At 62.6% G+C, this 14,719-nt stretch overlaps 2 protein-coding genes across 5 annotated transcripts in view; one reads left to right on the forward strand and one right to left on the reverse strand.

The window, feature by feature from the left end:
• Positions 1–956: 956 nt before the first annotated feature.
• Positions 957–11,171, forward strand: NACAD (NAC alpha domain containing). The gene is made up of 9 exons (XM_068972411.1): positions 957–1,023; positions 3,117–8,911; positions 9,179–9,635; positions 9,769–9,881; positions 9,963–10,037; positions 10,439–10,585; positions 10,663–10,812; positions 10,923–11,045; positions 11,137–11,171. Exons 1-9 carry the CDS (start codon positions 957–959, stop codon positions 11,149–11,151), a joined length of 6,942 nt encoding a protein of 2,313 aa, XP_068828512.1. The 3' UTR covers positions 11,152–11,171.
• Positions 11,172–12,716: 1,545 nt separating this feature from the next.
• The window catches only part of CCM2 (CCM2 scaffold protein), a 51,882-nt gene continuing 49,879 nt past the window's right edge, over positions 12,717–14,719 (reverse strand). For all 4 annotated transcript variants that reach the window (XM_068972667.1, XM_068972669.1, XM_068972668.1 and 1 more), the window contains 2 exons: positions 14,167–14,305; positions 12,717–13,177 (listed from right to left, as the gene is read on the reverse strand). In XM_068972667.1, the coding sequence (XP_068828768.1) occupies positions 12,897–13,177; positions 14,167–14,305 (420 nt within the window). In that variant the 3' untranslated portion in view covers positions 12,717–12,896. The remainder of the gene's footprint in view (positions 13,178–14,166; positions 14,306–14,719) is intronic.

Genomic DNA, 14,719 nt, shown 5'->3' on the forward strand with positions numbered 1-14,719 from the left:
CCCCCGTCTAGCTCTGGGATGATGACAATGTTCAACTGTCTCCCAGAGCCTGGCACGGGGCGGATGCTCGGTGAATCTGAGTGCAGGAGGGCCTGTGTGGAAGCAAGGGCGCATCTCTGGAAAGCTCAGGGAGGGTTTGCAACCTTGGGAGGTGTGGCAGGGACGTCTGCTGAGAATGGAGGAAGGCAAGCTTCTCCATTTTCCTTCCATTGCCCAAGAGCTGAAGGATGGGACAGCACTGAGCTGCGGGGAACCCCGGGGACCAGTCAACCTGAGGCTCCGCTGGGGCTGCTTTCCCTGATGCGCTCCTGCCTGCCGGCTCTGGTTGCCATAGAGCCAGGAGGCGGTTGCCACGGAGACCGACGTGCGAGGACCGACCAATCAGTGAAGAGCTGCGGCGCCAGCTCACCTCTTGGATGGAGGCACCGGGCTAGGATGAGGACCCCTGACCAGGCAGCTGGGAGCCGGGTGTTCGAGCAGGAGGCTTATGGCGCCGCCACCCCCAAAGCGCCGGTCCCCCAAAATCCCCAACACCCTCCCCGGCCCCCGCACCCCGACTTCTGACGACCTTCTGCCTCTTCCCGGCCCGACTAAGGGGTGATACCTCCGACTGGCCCTGAACCCCTCTCCCGTTAGTGAAGGGGAGGAGGGGGCCCAAGGGCTGGGATGCTGCGGGAAAGGCGGGGCCGCGGACCGCGGGAGAACAGTGCAGTCGGGGTGGGGTATGGGGAGGGAGGGACGGAGGCTGTCCCACCCCCTGCGCTCCCGGCACACCGCAGTGCCTGGCGCGCCCGCGCAAGCTCACTCGCTCACTCGGGGCGCTGGGCGGGCGGGGCGGCGCTGACGTCATCCACTGACCCCTTTCACCCCCCGGCCGAGGGGCGGTGGCCGCGCAGGCTCCGCGGGACGGACTCACCGACAGACAGGGGACGGAAGGACGGGCGTACGGCCAGGCCATGCCCGGGGAGGCTGCCCGCGCCGAGCTGCTGCTGCCGGAGGCGGGCGGGCCGGGACCCCGCACAGGTGAGGCTGCGGCGCGCTCTCCGTCCCGCTTGCGTGTATCTCCGCCAACCCCTCTCTTCGTCCCCTCCCGTCTCTACCCCTCTCCCTCTCCGACACTGTCCCTCTACCAGCTCCGTCCCATTTTCTCTTCGCGACCCCCTCCCTGCCCTCTCTCTTTTCCTGTCCCTTGTCCATCTCCGCCCTGTCCCCTTCCTTGGTCCCCAGTCCTAGCCCAATGTAGCCCAACCCTGGCCCCTACTCAGGACCTCAGGGAAGGGCGGGGTGGATTAGATGTCCTCCGGGTGCCAAAAGCGACTTGAAGGCGTGAGCTTCCCGGCTCCCATGGGCGTCCCCCGCCGCGCCCCATTGTCTGAGGGGGGGCAATGGGCCTCACGGCCCCTGCAGCGTGGGTTGTCATCTGCACCCCAGCCACTTGGATTGCAGATTCGCGGGGCGCCGGCCCTCCCCACTCCCCACCCCCCTCACCCCTCCCTGTGTTTGAGAGCTGTCTCCGGGCAGGCAGGCGGGTGGCTGGTTCTGGCTCGAGGGAGAACAGGGCTGGAGCTGAAGCCTGGGGAAGCCCGAGGGCTGGAAGGTGGGAGGCCCTGGGGGAGCAAGGGCTGCAGAGCATCAGCCCTGGAGTGCAAGCCCAAATCCTTGGAGAGACTTAGGGAGCAAGCTTTGGAGGGGATCTGCCTTAGGCCCAGGAAGACCAGCCAGGATGGCCACTGGGCATGAGGTCAGCCATGTGTGGCTCCGGGAGGGCCAAGGGCACCTTGCTGTGGGTGAGAAGTCCCCTGGCGATTAAACCTATACTGGGCCCAGGGGCCTGGCCTCCCCTCTGGGTCCTGTAAAGTGGGTCGGGACTGTCTCTGCTTGGACTGTTTAACAACCTTGAATGAGGCACAAAAATCTTTGACCTTTGGCTTCTCTTTCTCTGTCCTCTTGGCGCCCAACCCCACCCTCAGCCTGTTCAGGGTCCTGGAGTCCAGTGAGGGTGCACAGGGGTACCCTACCAGGCCAGTGCCAAGAGCCTGGTCTCCAGCACCCAGCCCCGCCAGCCACACCCACCTCCAGGGTTTAGGTGTTCATCACACTCCCATGGACCCAAAGGACCCCCTTCTCAGGACCCTCTGGCCACGCCAGCACCCCAGCAGTGTGGCCCAAGGGCCCAGGGTTCTGGCACTGCTGCAGCAGATGGGCCAAGCCTGGGGAGGGGGCTGCCCTAAGCTTCACCTCCACTTTGCAGACAGAACGCTGAAGCACAGGAGATGTACTTGTGGGTGGTTATGGGTGAACGTGGAAGCCTCCAGAGAAAATGGCCAGAGCTGGGCAGCCCCTATCCACTGCCATGGGACCCACACAAATGAGCCTCAGCTCTGTGCGGGTGGCTGCTGCTGGCAACTCAGTCAGATGCACTCAGAGCCCCAAGAGCCCACAGCCCCTCAGAGCTGCTTATGGGGCAGGGCGGGTCCCCTGTGTGCGCCACCATTGGCCATCACCGAGCCAGCAGTGAGCTGGGATGTCCTGCCTGAGGACAGCACACCGTGGCCCCTGCTTTCCCTCTCACGTGTGCCGACTCTGGAAACGGGTGGGGCAGCGGAGCCCAGTGAGACCCTGACAGGTTGTCCTCAGGTATAGGCAGCAAGGAAAGGAGAGAGATGAGGCAGAGAAGCAAGACTCCCACTTCACAGCCAGTGTGAGATCTGGAATGTTCCAGAGCTGAGTGGAGAGCAGGCTTCCTGCTCCCTGGGGGCCCACTGACCTAGGAGGTCATGAGCAGACCTTTCCTGGCAAGCCCGGCTGAGGCGGCACAGATTACGTGCATGGAGTCAGCAAGTTAGTGTCCTGAGAGACAGGAGCTGGTCTCATCTTTAACGAGCATCTTGGAGAAAAGCCAGACCCCAGGCTGCTTGCCATGGAAGAACTCTTGGAAATCATCCCTTGGGCACAGCAATACCCTTTCCTTCTCCTCACCTCTCTTTTCAGCAGACACCCACCCTCGTGGGCCCCCAGTCCTGTGCTCAACTCTCGTCTGAGAGAGGGGAGGCTGCAGCCAGGAGCTGCCTCTCAGGGAAGATGCCTGCCCTTCTCACGCCCTTCTGTCTCCACAGATCTGTCCTGTGATGCGGCTGAGGCTACCACCCCAAAGGGGGACCGGCTGGAGCACTGTGCCCCGACATCTGGGCCCAGCGCCCTGGCTCTCACGTTCCTGCACGGCAAGCCTGGTGCCCGGCCCCCGCCTGAGGGAGCCAGCTGGGATGCAGGGCCGGGCCGCGCCCCCTCAGCCTGGGCAGTCCAGGCAGAGGGCGGCCCCAGTCCAGGGCCCGCTGAGGTTCGGCCTGCTGAAGGTCCTCTCCCAGCCTCCCTGGAGCCCCGGATTGTCATGGGCGAGGAGACGTGCCAGGCAGCCCCGCTGCCCAGGGCAACCATGCCGGAGCTCAGGGACTGGGAGGGTGGGCATGCTAATCTGAACCCACCCCCCGAGTTGTGTTCTCAGGGTGACCCTCCTGTGCCTTTCCCTGCCCCAGACTCCGATTCCTACTTCACGCCTCCCTCCACCCCCACCAAGACAGCCTCCACCCTGCTCCCTGGCCCCGGGCCCCACAGGGACACCCAGGATGCCCAGGCTGAGCTGGGGGACTCGCCGCCAGCCTCGCCCACTGGCTCGTACATCACGGCAGATGGGGACAGCTGGGCCTCATCCCCATCCTGCTCCCTGAGCCTTCAGGCCCTGGCCGAAGGGCTGGATGTGCCCTCAGGCTGGGGCTTCTCTCCACCCGGCTCTGTGGTCGATGAGAGGGAGCTGTCCCCTGCAGGGACCCCGGACGGCTCGTCCCCAGAGTCCAGCCTCTCAGCAGACAGCAGCTCTTCCTGGGGCCAGGAGGGCCACTTCTTCGAGCTGGACTTCTTGGCCAATGACCCAATGATCCCTGCTTACCTCCTGCCCTTCCAGGGCAGCCTGATTTTCCAGGTGGAGGCGGTGGAGGTGACACCCCTGCCCCAAGAGGAGGAGGAAGTGGAGGAGGAGGAGCAAGAAGAGGAGCAGGAGGTCCCCCTCCCCAGAGGGGATCTAGCTGGGGAGGGCGAGGATGATAGCACATTCGCATCCTCCCTGCAGTCGCTGTCCGACCTGTCCATCACCGAGGGCGTGGACGAGGCCTTCGCCTTCCGGGATGACACTTCAGCTGCCTCCTCTGACCCCGACTCGGCCTCCTACACGGGGGCTGATGATGAGAGGCTGTACAGCGGAGAGCCCCACGCACAGCCCGCCACACTGCTCCAGGACAGCCCTGGGGAGGCTGCCTCCTGGGGCCCAGAGCTCACTCTTGGGGTGTCCAAGGGAGAGGCTGGCCAGGCTGCCAAGAGTCAGGAACCCATCTCCGAGATAACGACGGTGGGTCCCGCTGCAGCCCAGGTGTCTCCTGCTATGGCCCTTCACATCCCACAGGAATCTCTGGACCACACTGGGATGAGCCCTCAGGCCCAGGGAGAAGAGCCAGGCTCCACCATGGGACCAGTACCTGTTGCCCCAGTCACGTCTCAGCCCCTGCAGGATGGAGATACTGCTACTTTAGGCCCAGAGCCCTGGATTTCGAAGGGAGAAGCAGACCTCAACTGTCTACAAACCCTGAAGGAAGACACAGGCCAGGGGTTTGCCACTGCAACCAGCCCTGAACCCCAGCCAGAAGTGGATCCAGCAGCATTCCCACCCCTGCAGGATGCAGGTATCCCCTGGGTCCAGGAATCTGCCTCTGAGACCAGCCTTGAGCCCCAGTTGGAAGAAGAAGGCCTGACATCATCCTCAGCCCTGCAGGATGCAAGTCTCCCCTTGGTCCAGGGATCTGCCTCTGAAGCTAGCCCGGAGCCCCAGTCAGAAGAAGAAGATCTGACAGCATCCTCACCCCTGCAGGATGCAAGTCTCCCCTTGGTCCAGGGATCTGCCTCTGAGGCCTGCCCTGAGCCCCAGTCAGAAGAAGAAGATCTAACAGCATCCTCACCTCTGCAGGATGCAGGTCTCCCCTTGGTCCAGGGATCTGCCTCTGAGGCCTGCCCTGAGCCCCAGTCAGAAGAAGATCTGACAGCCTCCTTACCCCTGAAGGATGAAGGTCTCCCCTTGGTCCAGGGATCTGCCTCTGAGGCCAGCCTGGAGCCCCAGTCAGAAGAAGAAGATCTAACAGCATCCTCACCTCTGCAGGATGCAGGTCTCCCCTTGGTCCAGGGATCTGCATCTGAGGTCAGCCCTGAGCCCCAGTTAGAAGAAGAAGATCTAACAGCATCCTCACCCCTGCAGGATGCAGGTCTCCCCTTGGTCCAGGGATCTGCCTCTGAGGCCTGCCCTGAGCCCCAGTCAGAAGAAGATCTGACAGCATCCTTACCCCTGAAGGATGAAGGTCTCCCCTTGGTCCAGGGATCTGCCTCTGAGGCCAGCCTGGAGCCCCAGTCAGAAGAAGAAGATCTGACAGCATCCTTATCCCTGAAGGATGAAGGTATCCCCTTGGTCCAGGGATCTGCCTCTGAGGCCAGCCTGGAGCCCCAGTCAGAAGAAGAAGATCTGACAGCATCCTTATCCCTGAAGGATGAAGGTATCCCCTTGGTCCAGGGATCTGCCTCTGAGGCCTGCCCTGAGCCCCAGTCAGAAGAAGACCTGACAGCATCCTTACCCCTGAAGGATGAAGGTCTCCCCTTGGTCCAGGGATCTGCCTCTGAGGCCAGCCTGGAGCCCCAGTCAGAAGAAGAAGATCTGACAGCATCCTTATCCCTGAAGGATGAAGGTATCCCCTTGGTCCAGGGATCTGCCTCTGAGGCCTGCCCTGAGCCCCAGTCAGAAGAAGACCTGACAGCATCCTTACCCCTGAAGGATGAAGGTCTCCCCTTGGTCCAGGGATCTGCCTCTGAGGCCAGCCTGGAGCCCCAGTCAGAAGAAGACCTGACAGCATCCTTACCCCTGAAGGATGAAGGTCTCCCCTTGGTCCAGGGATCTGCCTCCAAGGCCAGCCCTGAGCCCCAGTCAGAAGAAGAAGATCTGACAGCATCTTTATCCCTGAAAAATGAAGGTCTCCCCTTAGTCCGGGGATCTGCCTCCGAGGCCAGCCCTGAGCCCCAGTCAGAAGATCTAACAGCATCCTCACCCCTGCAGGATGCAGGTCTCCCTTTGACCCAGGGATCTGCCTCCGAGGCCAGCCCTGAGCCCCAATCAGAAGATCTAACAGCATCATCACCTCTGCAGGATGCAGCTCTTCGTTTGGTCCAGGGATCTGTCTTCGAGGCCAGCCCTGAGCCCCACTCAGAAGAGGACCTGACAGCTTCTCCACCCCTGCAGGACACAGGTCTCCCCTTGGTCCAGGGATCTGCTTCTGAGGCCAGCCCTGAGCCCCAGTCAGAAGAAGAGGAGCTGACAGCCTCCCCACCCCTGCAGGATGCAGGTCTCCCCTTGGTCCATGCATCTGCCTCCGAGGCCAGCTTTGAGCTCCAGTCAGAAGTGACAGCATCCCCACCCCTGCAGGATGCAGGTCTCCCCTTGGTCCAAGGATCTGCTTCTGAGTCCAGCCCTGACCACCAGTCCGATCTGAAAGCATCCTTGCCCCTGCAGGATGCAGGACTTCCCTTGGTCCATGGATATGCCTCTGAGGCCAGCCCTGAGCCCCAGTCAGAAGAAGAAGTGACAGCCTCCCCACCCCTGCAGGACACAGGTCTCCCCTTGGTCCATGGATCTGCCTCCGAGGCCACTCCTGAGCTCCAGTCAGAAGAAGAAGTGACAGCATCCCCACCCCTGCAGGTTGCAGGTCTCCCCTTGGTCCAGGGATCTGCCTCCGATGCTACTTCAGAGCCCCAGTCAGAAGAACTGACAGCATCCTCGCACCTGCAGGACACAGGTCTCCCCTTGGTCCAGGGATCTGTTTCCGAGGCCAGCCCTGAGCCCCAGTCAGAAGAAGAGGAGCTGACAGCATCCTCACACCTGCAGGACGCAGGTCTCCCCTTGGTCCAGGGATCTGTTTCCGAGGCCAGCCCTGAGCCCCAGTCAGAAGAAGAGGAGCTGACAGCATCCTCACACCTGCAGGACACAGGTCTCCCCTTGGTCCAGGGATCTGTTTCCAAGGCCAGCCCTGAGCCCCAGTCAGAAGAAGAGGAGCTGACGGCCTCCCCATCCCTGCAGGACGCAGGACTCCCCTTGGTCCAGGGATCTGCATCTGAGGTCAGCCCTGAGCCCCAGTCAGAAGAGGACCTGACAGCCTCCCGACCCCTGCAGGATACAGGTCTCCCCTTGGTCCAGGGATCTGCCTCCGATGCCAGCTCAGAGCCCCAGTCTGAAGAAGAGGAGCTGACAGCCTCCCCATCCCTGCAGGATGCAGGTCTCCCCTTGGTCCTGGGATCTGTTTCTGAGGCCAGCTCAGAGCCCCACTCAGAAGAAGAGGAGCTGACAGCCTCCCTGCCCCTGCAGGACACAGGTCTCCCCTTGGTTCAGGGATCTGCCTCCGATGCCAGCTCAGAGCTTCAGTCAGAAGAAGATCTCACAGCCTCCCCAACTCTGCAGGACGCAGGTCTCCCCTTGGTCCAGGGATCTTCCTCCGATGCCAGTTCAGAGCCCCACTCAGAAGAAGAGGAGCTGACAGCCTCCCCACCGCTGCAGGACGCAGGTCTCCCCTTGGTCCAGGGATCTGTTTCTGAGGCCAGCCTGGAGCCCCACTCAGAAGAAGAGGAGCTGACAGCCTCCCCCCAGCTGCAGGACGCAGGTCTCCCCTTGGTCCAGGGATCTGTTTCTGAGGCCAGCCTGGAGCCCCACTCAGAAGAGGAGCTGACAGCCTCCCCACCCCTGCAGGATGCAGGTCTCCCTTTGGTCCAGGGATCTGCCTCCGATGCCAGCTCAGAGCCCCAGTCCGAAGAAGAGGAGCTTACAGCCTCCCCAGCTCTGCAGGATGCAGGTCTCCCCTTGGTCCAGGAATCTGCCTCCGATGCCAGTTCAGAGCCCCAGTCTGAAGAGGAGCTGACAGCCTCGCCGCCCCTGCAGGATGCAGGTCTCCCCTTGGTCCAGGGATCTGTTTCTGAGGCCAGCTCAGAGCCCCACTCAGAAGAAGAGGAGCTGACAGCCTCCCCGCCCCTGCAGGACACAGGTCTCCCCTTGGTCCAGGGATCTGCCTCCGATGCCAGCTCAGAGCCCCAGTCAGATCTCACAGCGTGCCCAACTCTGCAGGACACAGGTCTCCCTTTGGTCCAGGGATCAGCCTCCAAGGTCAGTCCGGAGCCCCAGTCAGAAGATCTCACAGCCTCCCCAACCCTGCAGGACGCAGGTCTCCCCTTGGTCCAGGGATCAGCCTCCAAGGCCAGCCCGGAGCCCCAGTCAGAAGATCTCACAGCCTTCCCGCCCCTGCAGGAAGCAGGTCTCCCCTCCAGTCAAGTATCTGCCACCAGTGCCAGCCCTCAGGCCCCGATGACTGACACAAGCTGTATCCAAGAGACAGAGCCCACAGCCACTGCAGCCCATAGGAAAGGACGAAAGACCCTGGGACTGAGGCCAGCACCTGAGGAAAGAGACCCAGACCACACTCGAGGATCAGACTCTCTGGCCTTGGATCAGATACATCTGGGTGGCCCAGACCTACCTGCAGATGCTCGGACACCCTTGGAGGGAGATGCAAGCCCCTCCAAGCCTGCCACAGAGGTCCCAGACACACCTGAGCTTTTCACAGCCACCCAAGGTCCCCCAAAGCCTGACTCCAGTGGGGAGGAAGTAGCCAAGGGCATTTTGGCACCTGAGCAGGAAGCCTGTCATGATGTTTGTGCACATGGGGGTGATGGAGCTGAGTCCAGCTCACCCCCAAAGGAGGCCCTGGGGGCTGAGCACCAGGGTCATGAGGCCCTAAAGCCAGTGGTTCATGGCCCAGGGGTGTGTCCTACTGCCAGCCTGGAGGTTGGCCAGTTGGGGCCCCCAAGCCCAGTGGAGGAAGGAAGGGCTACTCTTGGGCACAGGCTTCCCATGGCTGTGGGCTCAGAGGTTGGGCTGAGCTCCTGCTCAGAGTCTCCTTCAAGAGCTGTGCCCAGGCTGGGAGGGCACTGTGCCAAAGATCCTGCCCCAACATCTCCCCTGCCCGTGAGGCAGCCAAAGCCTGTGCTGGGCCCAGGCAGGGGAGAGCAGGCCCAGGCAGCACTTGGACCCCTTGGCCCCTCCCCACTGCAGCCTCCAGAAAGCCCCATAGGGGGCCTTCCCAGTGCACCCCAAGACAGGATCCAGGGTCCTGAGCCCCCTGCTCCTGGTGTCCTCATGGAGGCAGTCCCAAGCCCCCTGGCATCCCCTGCTCCCTGCCCTTGCCGGGGACCCCAGGAAGACTTGGTGGAGGGCGCGGAGCCCCTGGGCTCTCCGAGCCACCCACCACCTCGGCCAAGAACCCAGCGGGCAGTGGCTGCCTCCTCAGGGATCACAAACCCCCCTGGGGCTGGGCAGGTCAGCCTCCCACCCCACCCCACCCTCCTCAGCCCCAAGGCAGCCCTCAAGAGGGGTACCCATGCCAAAGACCCAGCCTCGAGGCTCTCGCCCCCTCGCCAAGTGCCTCCTGGCTCTGGGCCCCGGAGCCCAGCCGGCCCTCGAGGGCTCCCAGCCACCGAGCAGCAGGATGACGGCGACAGTTTGGAGGAAGGTGAGTGGGATGCAGGCAGCAGCACTGTCCTGAGCCAGGGACCCAGGGGGCAGAGGGCTGGGCAGGGATGCCAGAGCTGCTCGCCCCGTGCCTGTCCAGAAGGGCAGGCCATCCTCACACTCCCCTTCCTCAGACTCGCCCCGCGCTCTGGGCTCTGGCCAGCACTCGGACAGCCACGGGGAGTCGTCAGCCGAGCTGGAGGAGCAGGACCTCCCAGGACCACAGACCGCACAGTGCCCAGCCCAGGTGCCCGAAAAGGCAGGTTGTGCACCCAGGGGAGGGCTCCGTGCCCTGCCCTCGGGTGCTCAGACCCCCTTTCTTCTCCAGGCCCCAGCCGGCAGTGGGAGTGAGGAGACAGTCGCCAAAGCCAAGCAGAGTCGCAGTGAGAAGAAGGCCCGAAAGGTGGGCTGGGCACCCAGCTGGGACTCTGCTCCCTCTAGGAGGGGCCAGGCTGGCCAGACAACCCCAGCCACCCCAAGAGTGGGGCTGGCAGCCTAAAGGGACCCTTTCCCACCCCATAGCTGATGAATCCCATCGATGGGGGCCCTGGGATAAAGGGAGTAACTGGATGCTTTGTGTGAAGTAACTGGGGCTGGGCTGTCAGCTGAAACAGACTCACAGCCTGAGTCTGACGTCCTATTTGCTCACATGGGGAGCCACCTGGGAGGCTCCACAGAGGGTGGGTGGTGGAACCCTTGTGCCCCCTGGCAGTGAGCCGTTTCCCCCGGATTTGCTCCTCTTCCCCAACCCCCAACTGGGAACTTTGGGGCCCATGCCCAGGTCTGAGACCATTGTGCTTCCAGGCGATGTCCAAGCTGGGCTTACGACAGATCCAGGGGGTCACCAGGATCACCATCCAGAAGTCTAAGAACATCCTCTTTGTCATTGCCAAGCCCGACGTCTTTAAGAGCCCAGCCTCAGACACCTACGTGGTCTTCGGCGAGGCCAAGGTCTGAGCGGCTGGCCATGGGTGCGGGGAGGGAGTCTGGGGCGCGGGCTCAGCTGACAGCTGACCTCTGTGCTGCAGATCGAGGACCTGTCGCAGCAGGTGCACAGAGCTGCGGCTGAGAAGTTCAAAGTGCCCTCGGAGCCCTCCGCCCTGGTGCCTGAGTCAGCACCTGGGCCGAGGGTGAGACCCGAGTGCGAGGAGGAGGAGGAGGAGGAAGAGGAGGAGGAGGTGAGGCCAAGGGGCCCACGGCTCAGTCTTGTGGAGGGGGGCAGCTTTGCCTGGGGCCTCTCACTGGGGGAGGGGGCCGCTCCAGCACCTCCCTGCATATCCCGCTCCAGGTGGATGAGGCAGGACTGGAGCTGCGGGACATCGAGCTGGTGATGGCACAGGCCAACGTGTCAAGGGCCAAGGCCGTGCGGGCCCTGAGGGACAACCAGAGTGACATCGTCAACGCCATCATGGTGAGTGGCTGGCCCCTCCGCAAACGCCCTGCTGCTGTCTCCGCCGGGGCCTGTCCCCCAACGTGACCCTCTCCTTCTGCAATTCTCACAGGAGCTGACCATGTAGCTGCTGACCAGAGGCCCGGCTCCACCCCTGCCCCTAGCTCTGCTGCTCAATAAAGTGGTGTCCCTTCATCGCCTCTGCTCCTCCAGCGCAGGCTCTGGCTAAACGGACTGCAGGAGGTGTGCAGACACTTCCTGAAGCCACAGAGGTCCCGAGGAGGGTGGTAGTCCCTCCCCCGCGTCCCAGGGAATCCACCTTGCCCAGGGATTGTGGACAATCCAGTCACCTGGCTGTGGCCCAAGTCATGGGCCTGGGAATAACAGTTTCTGGAAGGAACTCCCCAGATGCAGGGGCCCCTGAGCTGGAGGAGTTGCTGGAAGTAGTGTCTGCTAAGGCGAGCAGCACTTTATCTCCTGAAGTTCCTGGCCCCTCGCTGTGGCCCAGCTCTAGGAGTCACCACCCTCTCCCTGTCCTCTCTCTTCTACAAAGTCCAGGGAGCCGCAGGGTGGGGGTGACATCCCAGGACAAAAGAGGGAGACCACTGAGTGCGGGACCATGTGTGGGTGGAGCCCCCGGAGAAGAGGAGCAGTTCCTGACCATCACAGAAAGCTCATGGGACACAAGGTCCCCACTGTTCACAAGCACAGGGTGGGCTGTGGAAGGGATGGCCCCTGGCCCACCTGTCTATCTTTAGCTGTTCCACATGCTTTCAGGGCAGGTTGATTTACACACACACACCTAGAGACGGCATCTACCAACTGTCTCCCTTAGCTCTGCCCAGCCCAGGCCCACAACCAGCACCTGGCCTGCCAGGGCCAGAATGAAGTCTGAGATCCCTCCTCCGGTCCTGCCCCTTGTCAGCGGGGAGGGAGCCTAGGAGACTGCAGACCCCTGCCTGTTTCCCACAGAGCTGGACATCGAGCCCACATGCCTGCCCTCCCTCCCGGGGGCTCAAGTACCCACCCCACTGAGCCCGGGGCTTCTTGCATATGCAGTCAGGAGCCTCGAGGTGCACTATCTTGGGGGTGAGGAGGGAGTCCCAGAGCTGGGCCTCCCCGCGCCTGCACTGCAGTGCCCAGGCCCCAGCCTCCAGTCTGATGGCCCTGAGGTCACCCCCATGGCCTCCCCATGTCCCAAGGGCACAGGAGGGGCCCCACCCAGGGGGAACCAAGGCCAAGGGGCTTGACCGGCCCCCATTGGCCTCCCTGATGACCAGGGACCCTGGGCTCCAAGATGCCATGCTCTCAGGGTGGGGATGGCACTTCTGGTGAAGACGTGGTGTGCAGGTTTGCTGTGAACCACCATGACGGTGAATGTGGCCTGGGTTCATGGGCTCGGGTGAAGGGCTAGAGGACAGCGAGCCCCTCCGAGAGCCCAGTGCTCGCGTCCACGTGTGCTCAGGACACCTGCTCCCTGCCCTGTGCCCACAAACCCACATCAGGCCCTCCCTGCAGGCGTCGGGCACAAGTGCTCAGTCCACGGTGCCCAGCCAGGGCGTGTGGGTCTGAGACAGAGGCCAGGGTGGAGGCCCCAGCTCTTATCCCCCTGGAGCAGAAACACAGTGGCAACCAGAGATAAATTATTCACATTGCAGTAAACTCCTTTTAAGGTCTCTGAGAGTTTCAATAGAAACGTCGTGTGCAAAATGACAGCTGTCCAGGGTCTGGCTGACAGGACCCCCTCCCGAGGCAGGGTGGCATGCAGGTGGGTGCAGCTTGACTTCTGCCCCGGCACGGGGGTGCCTCCTTCACAGTAGAGCCACCTATGTCCAGGGCCCAGGAGGGCGACTGGCAGGGGCCCCTGCGCCATCAGGCCGAGTCCTGATCCATGCTGCAGCCCAGCGCCTCGATGTCATTGCTGATGTCCGAGATCATGCGGTCCCACTCGTCCCCCTCCGAGGGCGCGGACTGGTCGTCAGAGCTGCCCGCGGCCCTGTTCCCGTTGGAGGTTGAGGTGGAGGTGGAGCTCGTGGCCCGGCGGTACCTGCCAAAGCTGTCCGTGATGATCCCACGGCCATCCTTCACCCCAATGGTCTCCAAGAAGTTCTCGAAGTGCTGGCTGTCTTTCTCAGGGATGAAGGGCCTCAGACCTGCAGACACATGGCCCACCTGATTCTAAGCCAAGCCTCTTGCTGAAAGCACGCATGTCTGTCCCAGGGGGCCCATGGCCTGGATAAACCAACCCCACCTACCCCATGTGTCTGCCCCAATCCTGGCAGGTGCTGTGGACTGGCCTGCCTTGGCAACAGGGCTGGTGCAGGCCAGAAGCCACACTCTTACATCACTCCCCTCGGTCCTTACGAAAGCCCCACCTCACAGGCTTCCAAACACAGGAGACGAGAGGGTGCAGGGGAGGCTGGCACAGGGCTCCAAGCACCAGGCCCCACTGCCCAGCTCCCAGTGACCACCTACTTCCTGGAAAGTAGGTGTGAGAACACCTACTCCGATGTGAGAACAATATGAAACAGACCTTGGACCCCAGGCTTAGCTGTTGGCTGACTCAAAGGGGCCTGTGGGGTCAGCAAGAGATCAGACTGGATGCATGTCTGCACTCAGCCCTTCATCTCCACCCCCACCCCATCAGCACAGCACCCTCCTTGGACTGTCGGGGGCAAAGCCCAGGACCTGGGAGCCTCCACCAGCCATGTTCTCTAGGATCAGCATAGGGAAAGCATAGTCGCTCCACTGTGCTTGTGCGTGTGGACACACATCCAGGGCTGCATCTGGCTGTGACAGGCCCTGAATACCCGCCCACCCTGCTGACTCTGCAGGCTCTTCTCTCGGGGCCTCAGCTAAGGCTGCTTTTCACTGGGAATGGTGTCATCACTCCTCCGCCCAGCAAGTTCCTGCCTACTCCCCCAAACCTGTCCCTGCACCAACTTCCTCTGAAGAGCCTCCCTCAGCCCTTAGCGGGCAGTACAGTGGCCACCTCACCCCAAGTCTGGCTCCCAAGGGGCCCCTCCTGCTTCCCTGGGGGCAGGGTCCCCAGAGTCACTGGGAAGCGCCATCGGAAGAACCACTCGGCTTGCTGGCTGGCTGGCCCCCACCCCTAAGGGAGCCGTACCCACCCCGCGCTCACCGAGCAGCAGGAACTTGCGGCTGTCCCCATAGAGCTGCCGCAGGTTGATGCAGAACTCGTGCACCGAGGCGCCGTCACGGTACTCGTGCAGCAGTGCTGCAAACTGCTGGATCTCCTGCGACGACAGCTTGGTGCGCAGCTGCCGAGAGAGTGGGCCCGCGCGGGGAGGTGACTGGCGTTGCCTCCACCTTGCCCACACCCAGCTTGACCCCTGCTGGAGGGCCAGCAGGAGGGAGGGGAACCCCACACCAGCCCCGAGGTCCCCACACCAGCAACGAGTGCCTCGGAGACCAGCCCACATCATTTGTTTTAACCTGCCACCTGGCTGGCGTGGCTGACCACCAATGGGTGGAGGCTGCATGTCTGACACCACTGCCAGGAGCCACCGAATTGCACACAGAGCCCAGAGTGATATTCGGTGTATTGACCAAGTTTTTAATGACATGAAGTCGAGGGACAGAGGAAAAGTCTGCTGAGCTTGATAACAAGGCCCATCTGGCCCTTCCATGGTAGCACCCCATGCTACCATTCACCACCAGAGACCCAGAGACAG

This window comes from Capricornis sumatraensis, chromosome 5 (assembly GCF_032405125.1).
Source record: "Capricornis sumatraensis isolate serow.1 chromosome 5, serow.2, whole genome shotgun sequence".
NCBI classification, from domain to species: domain Eukaryota; kingdom Metazoa; phylum Chordata; class Mammalia; order Artiodactyla; family Bovidae; genus Capricornis; species Capricornis sumatraensis.

Excerpts from the sequence above, each read along its gene's own strand:
- NACAD (XM_068972411.1), top strand. The coding sequence starts at position 957 with ATGCCCGGGGAGGCTGCCCGCGCCGAGCTGCTGCTGCCGGAGGCGGGC. Across the intron at positions 9,636-9,768 it reads CGGCGACAGTTTGGAGGAAG|ACTCGCCCCGCGCTCTGGGC; the intron begins GTGAGTGGGATG and ends CCCCTTCCTCAG. Across the intron at positions 10,038-10,438 it reads GTGAGAAGAAGGCCCGAAAG|GCGATGTCCAAGCTGGGCTT; the intron begins GTGGGCTGGGCA and ends TTGTGCTTCCAG.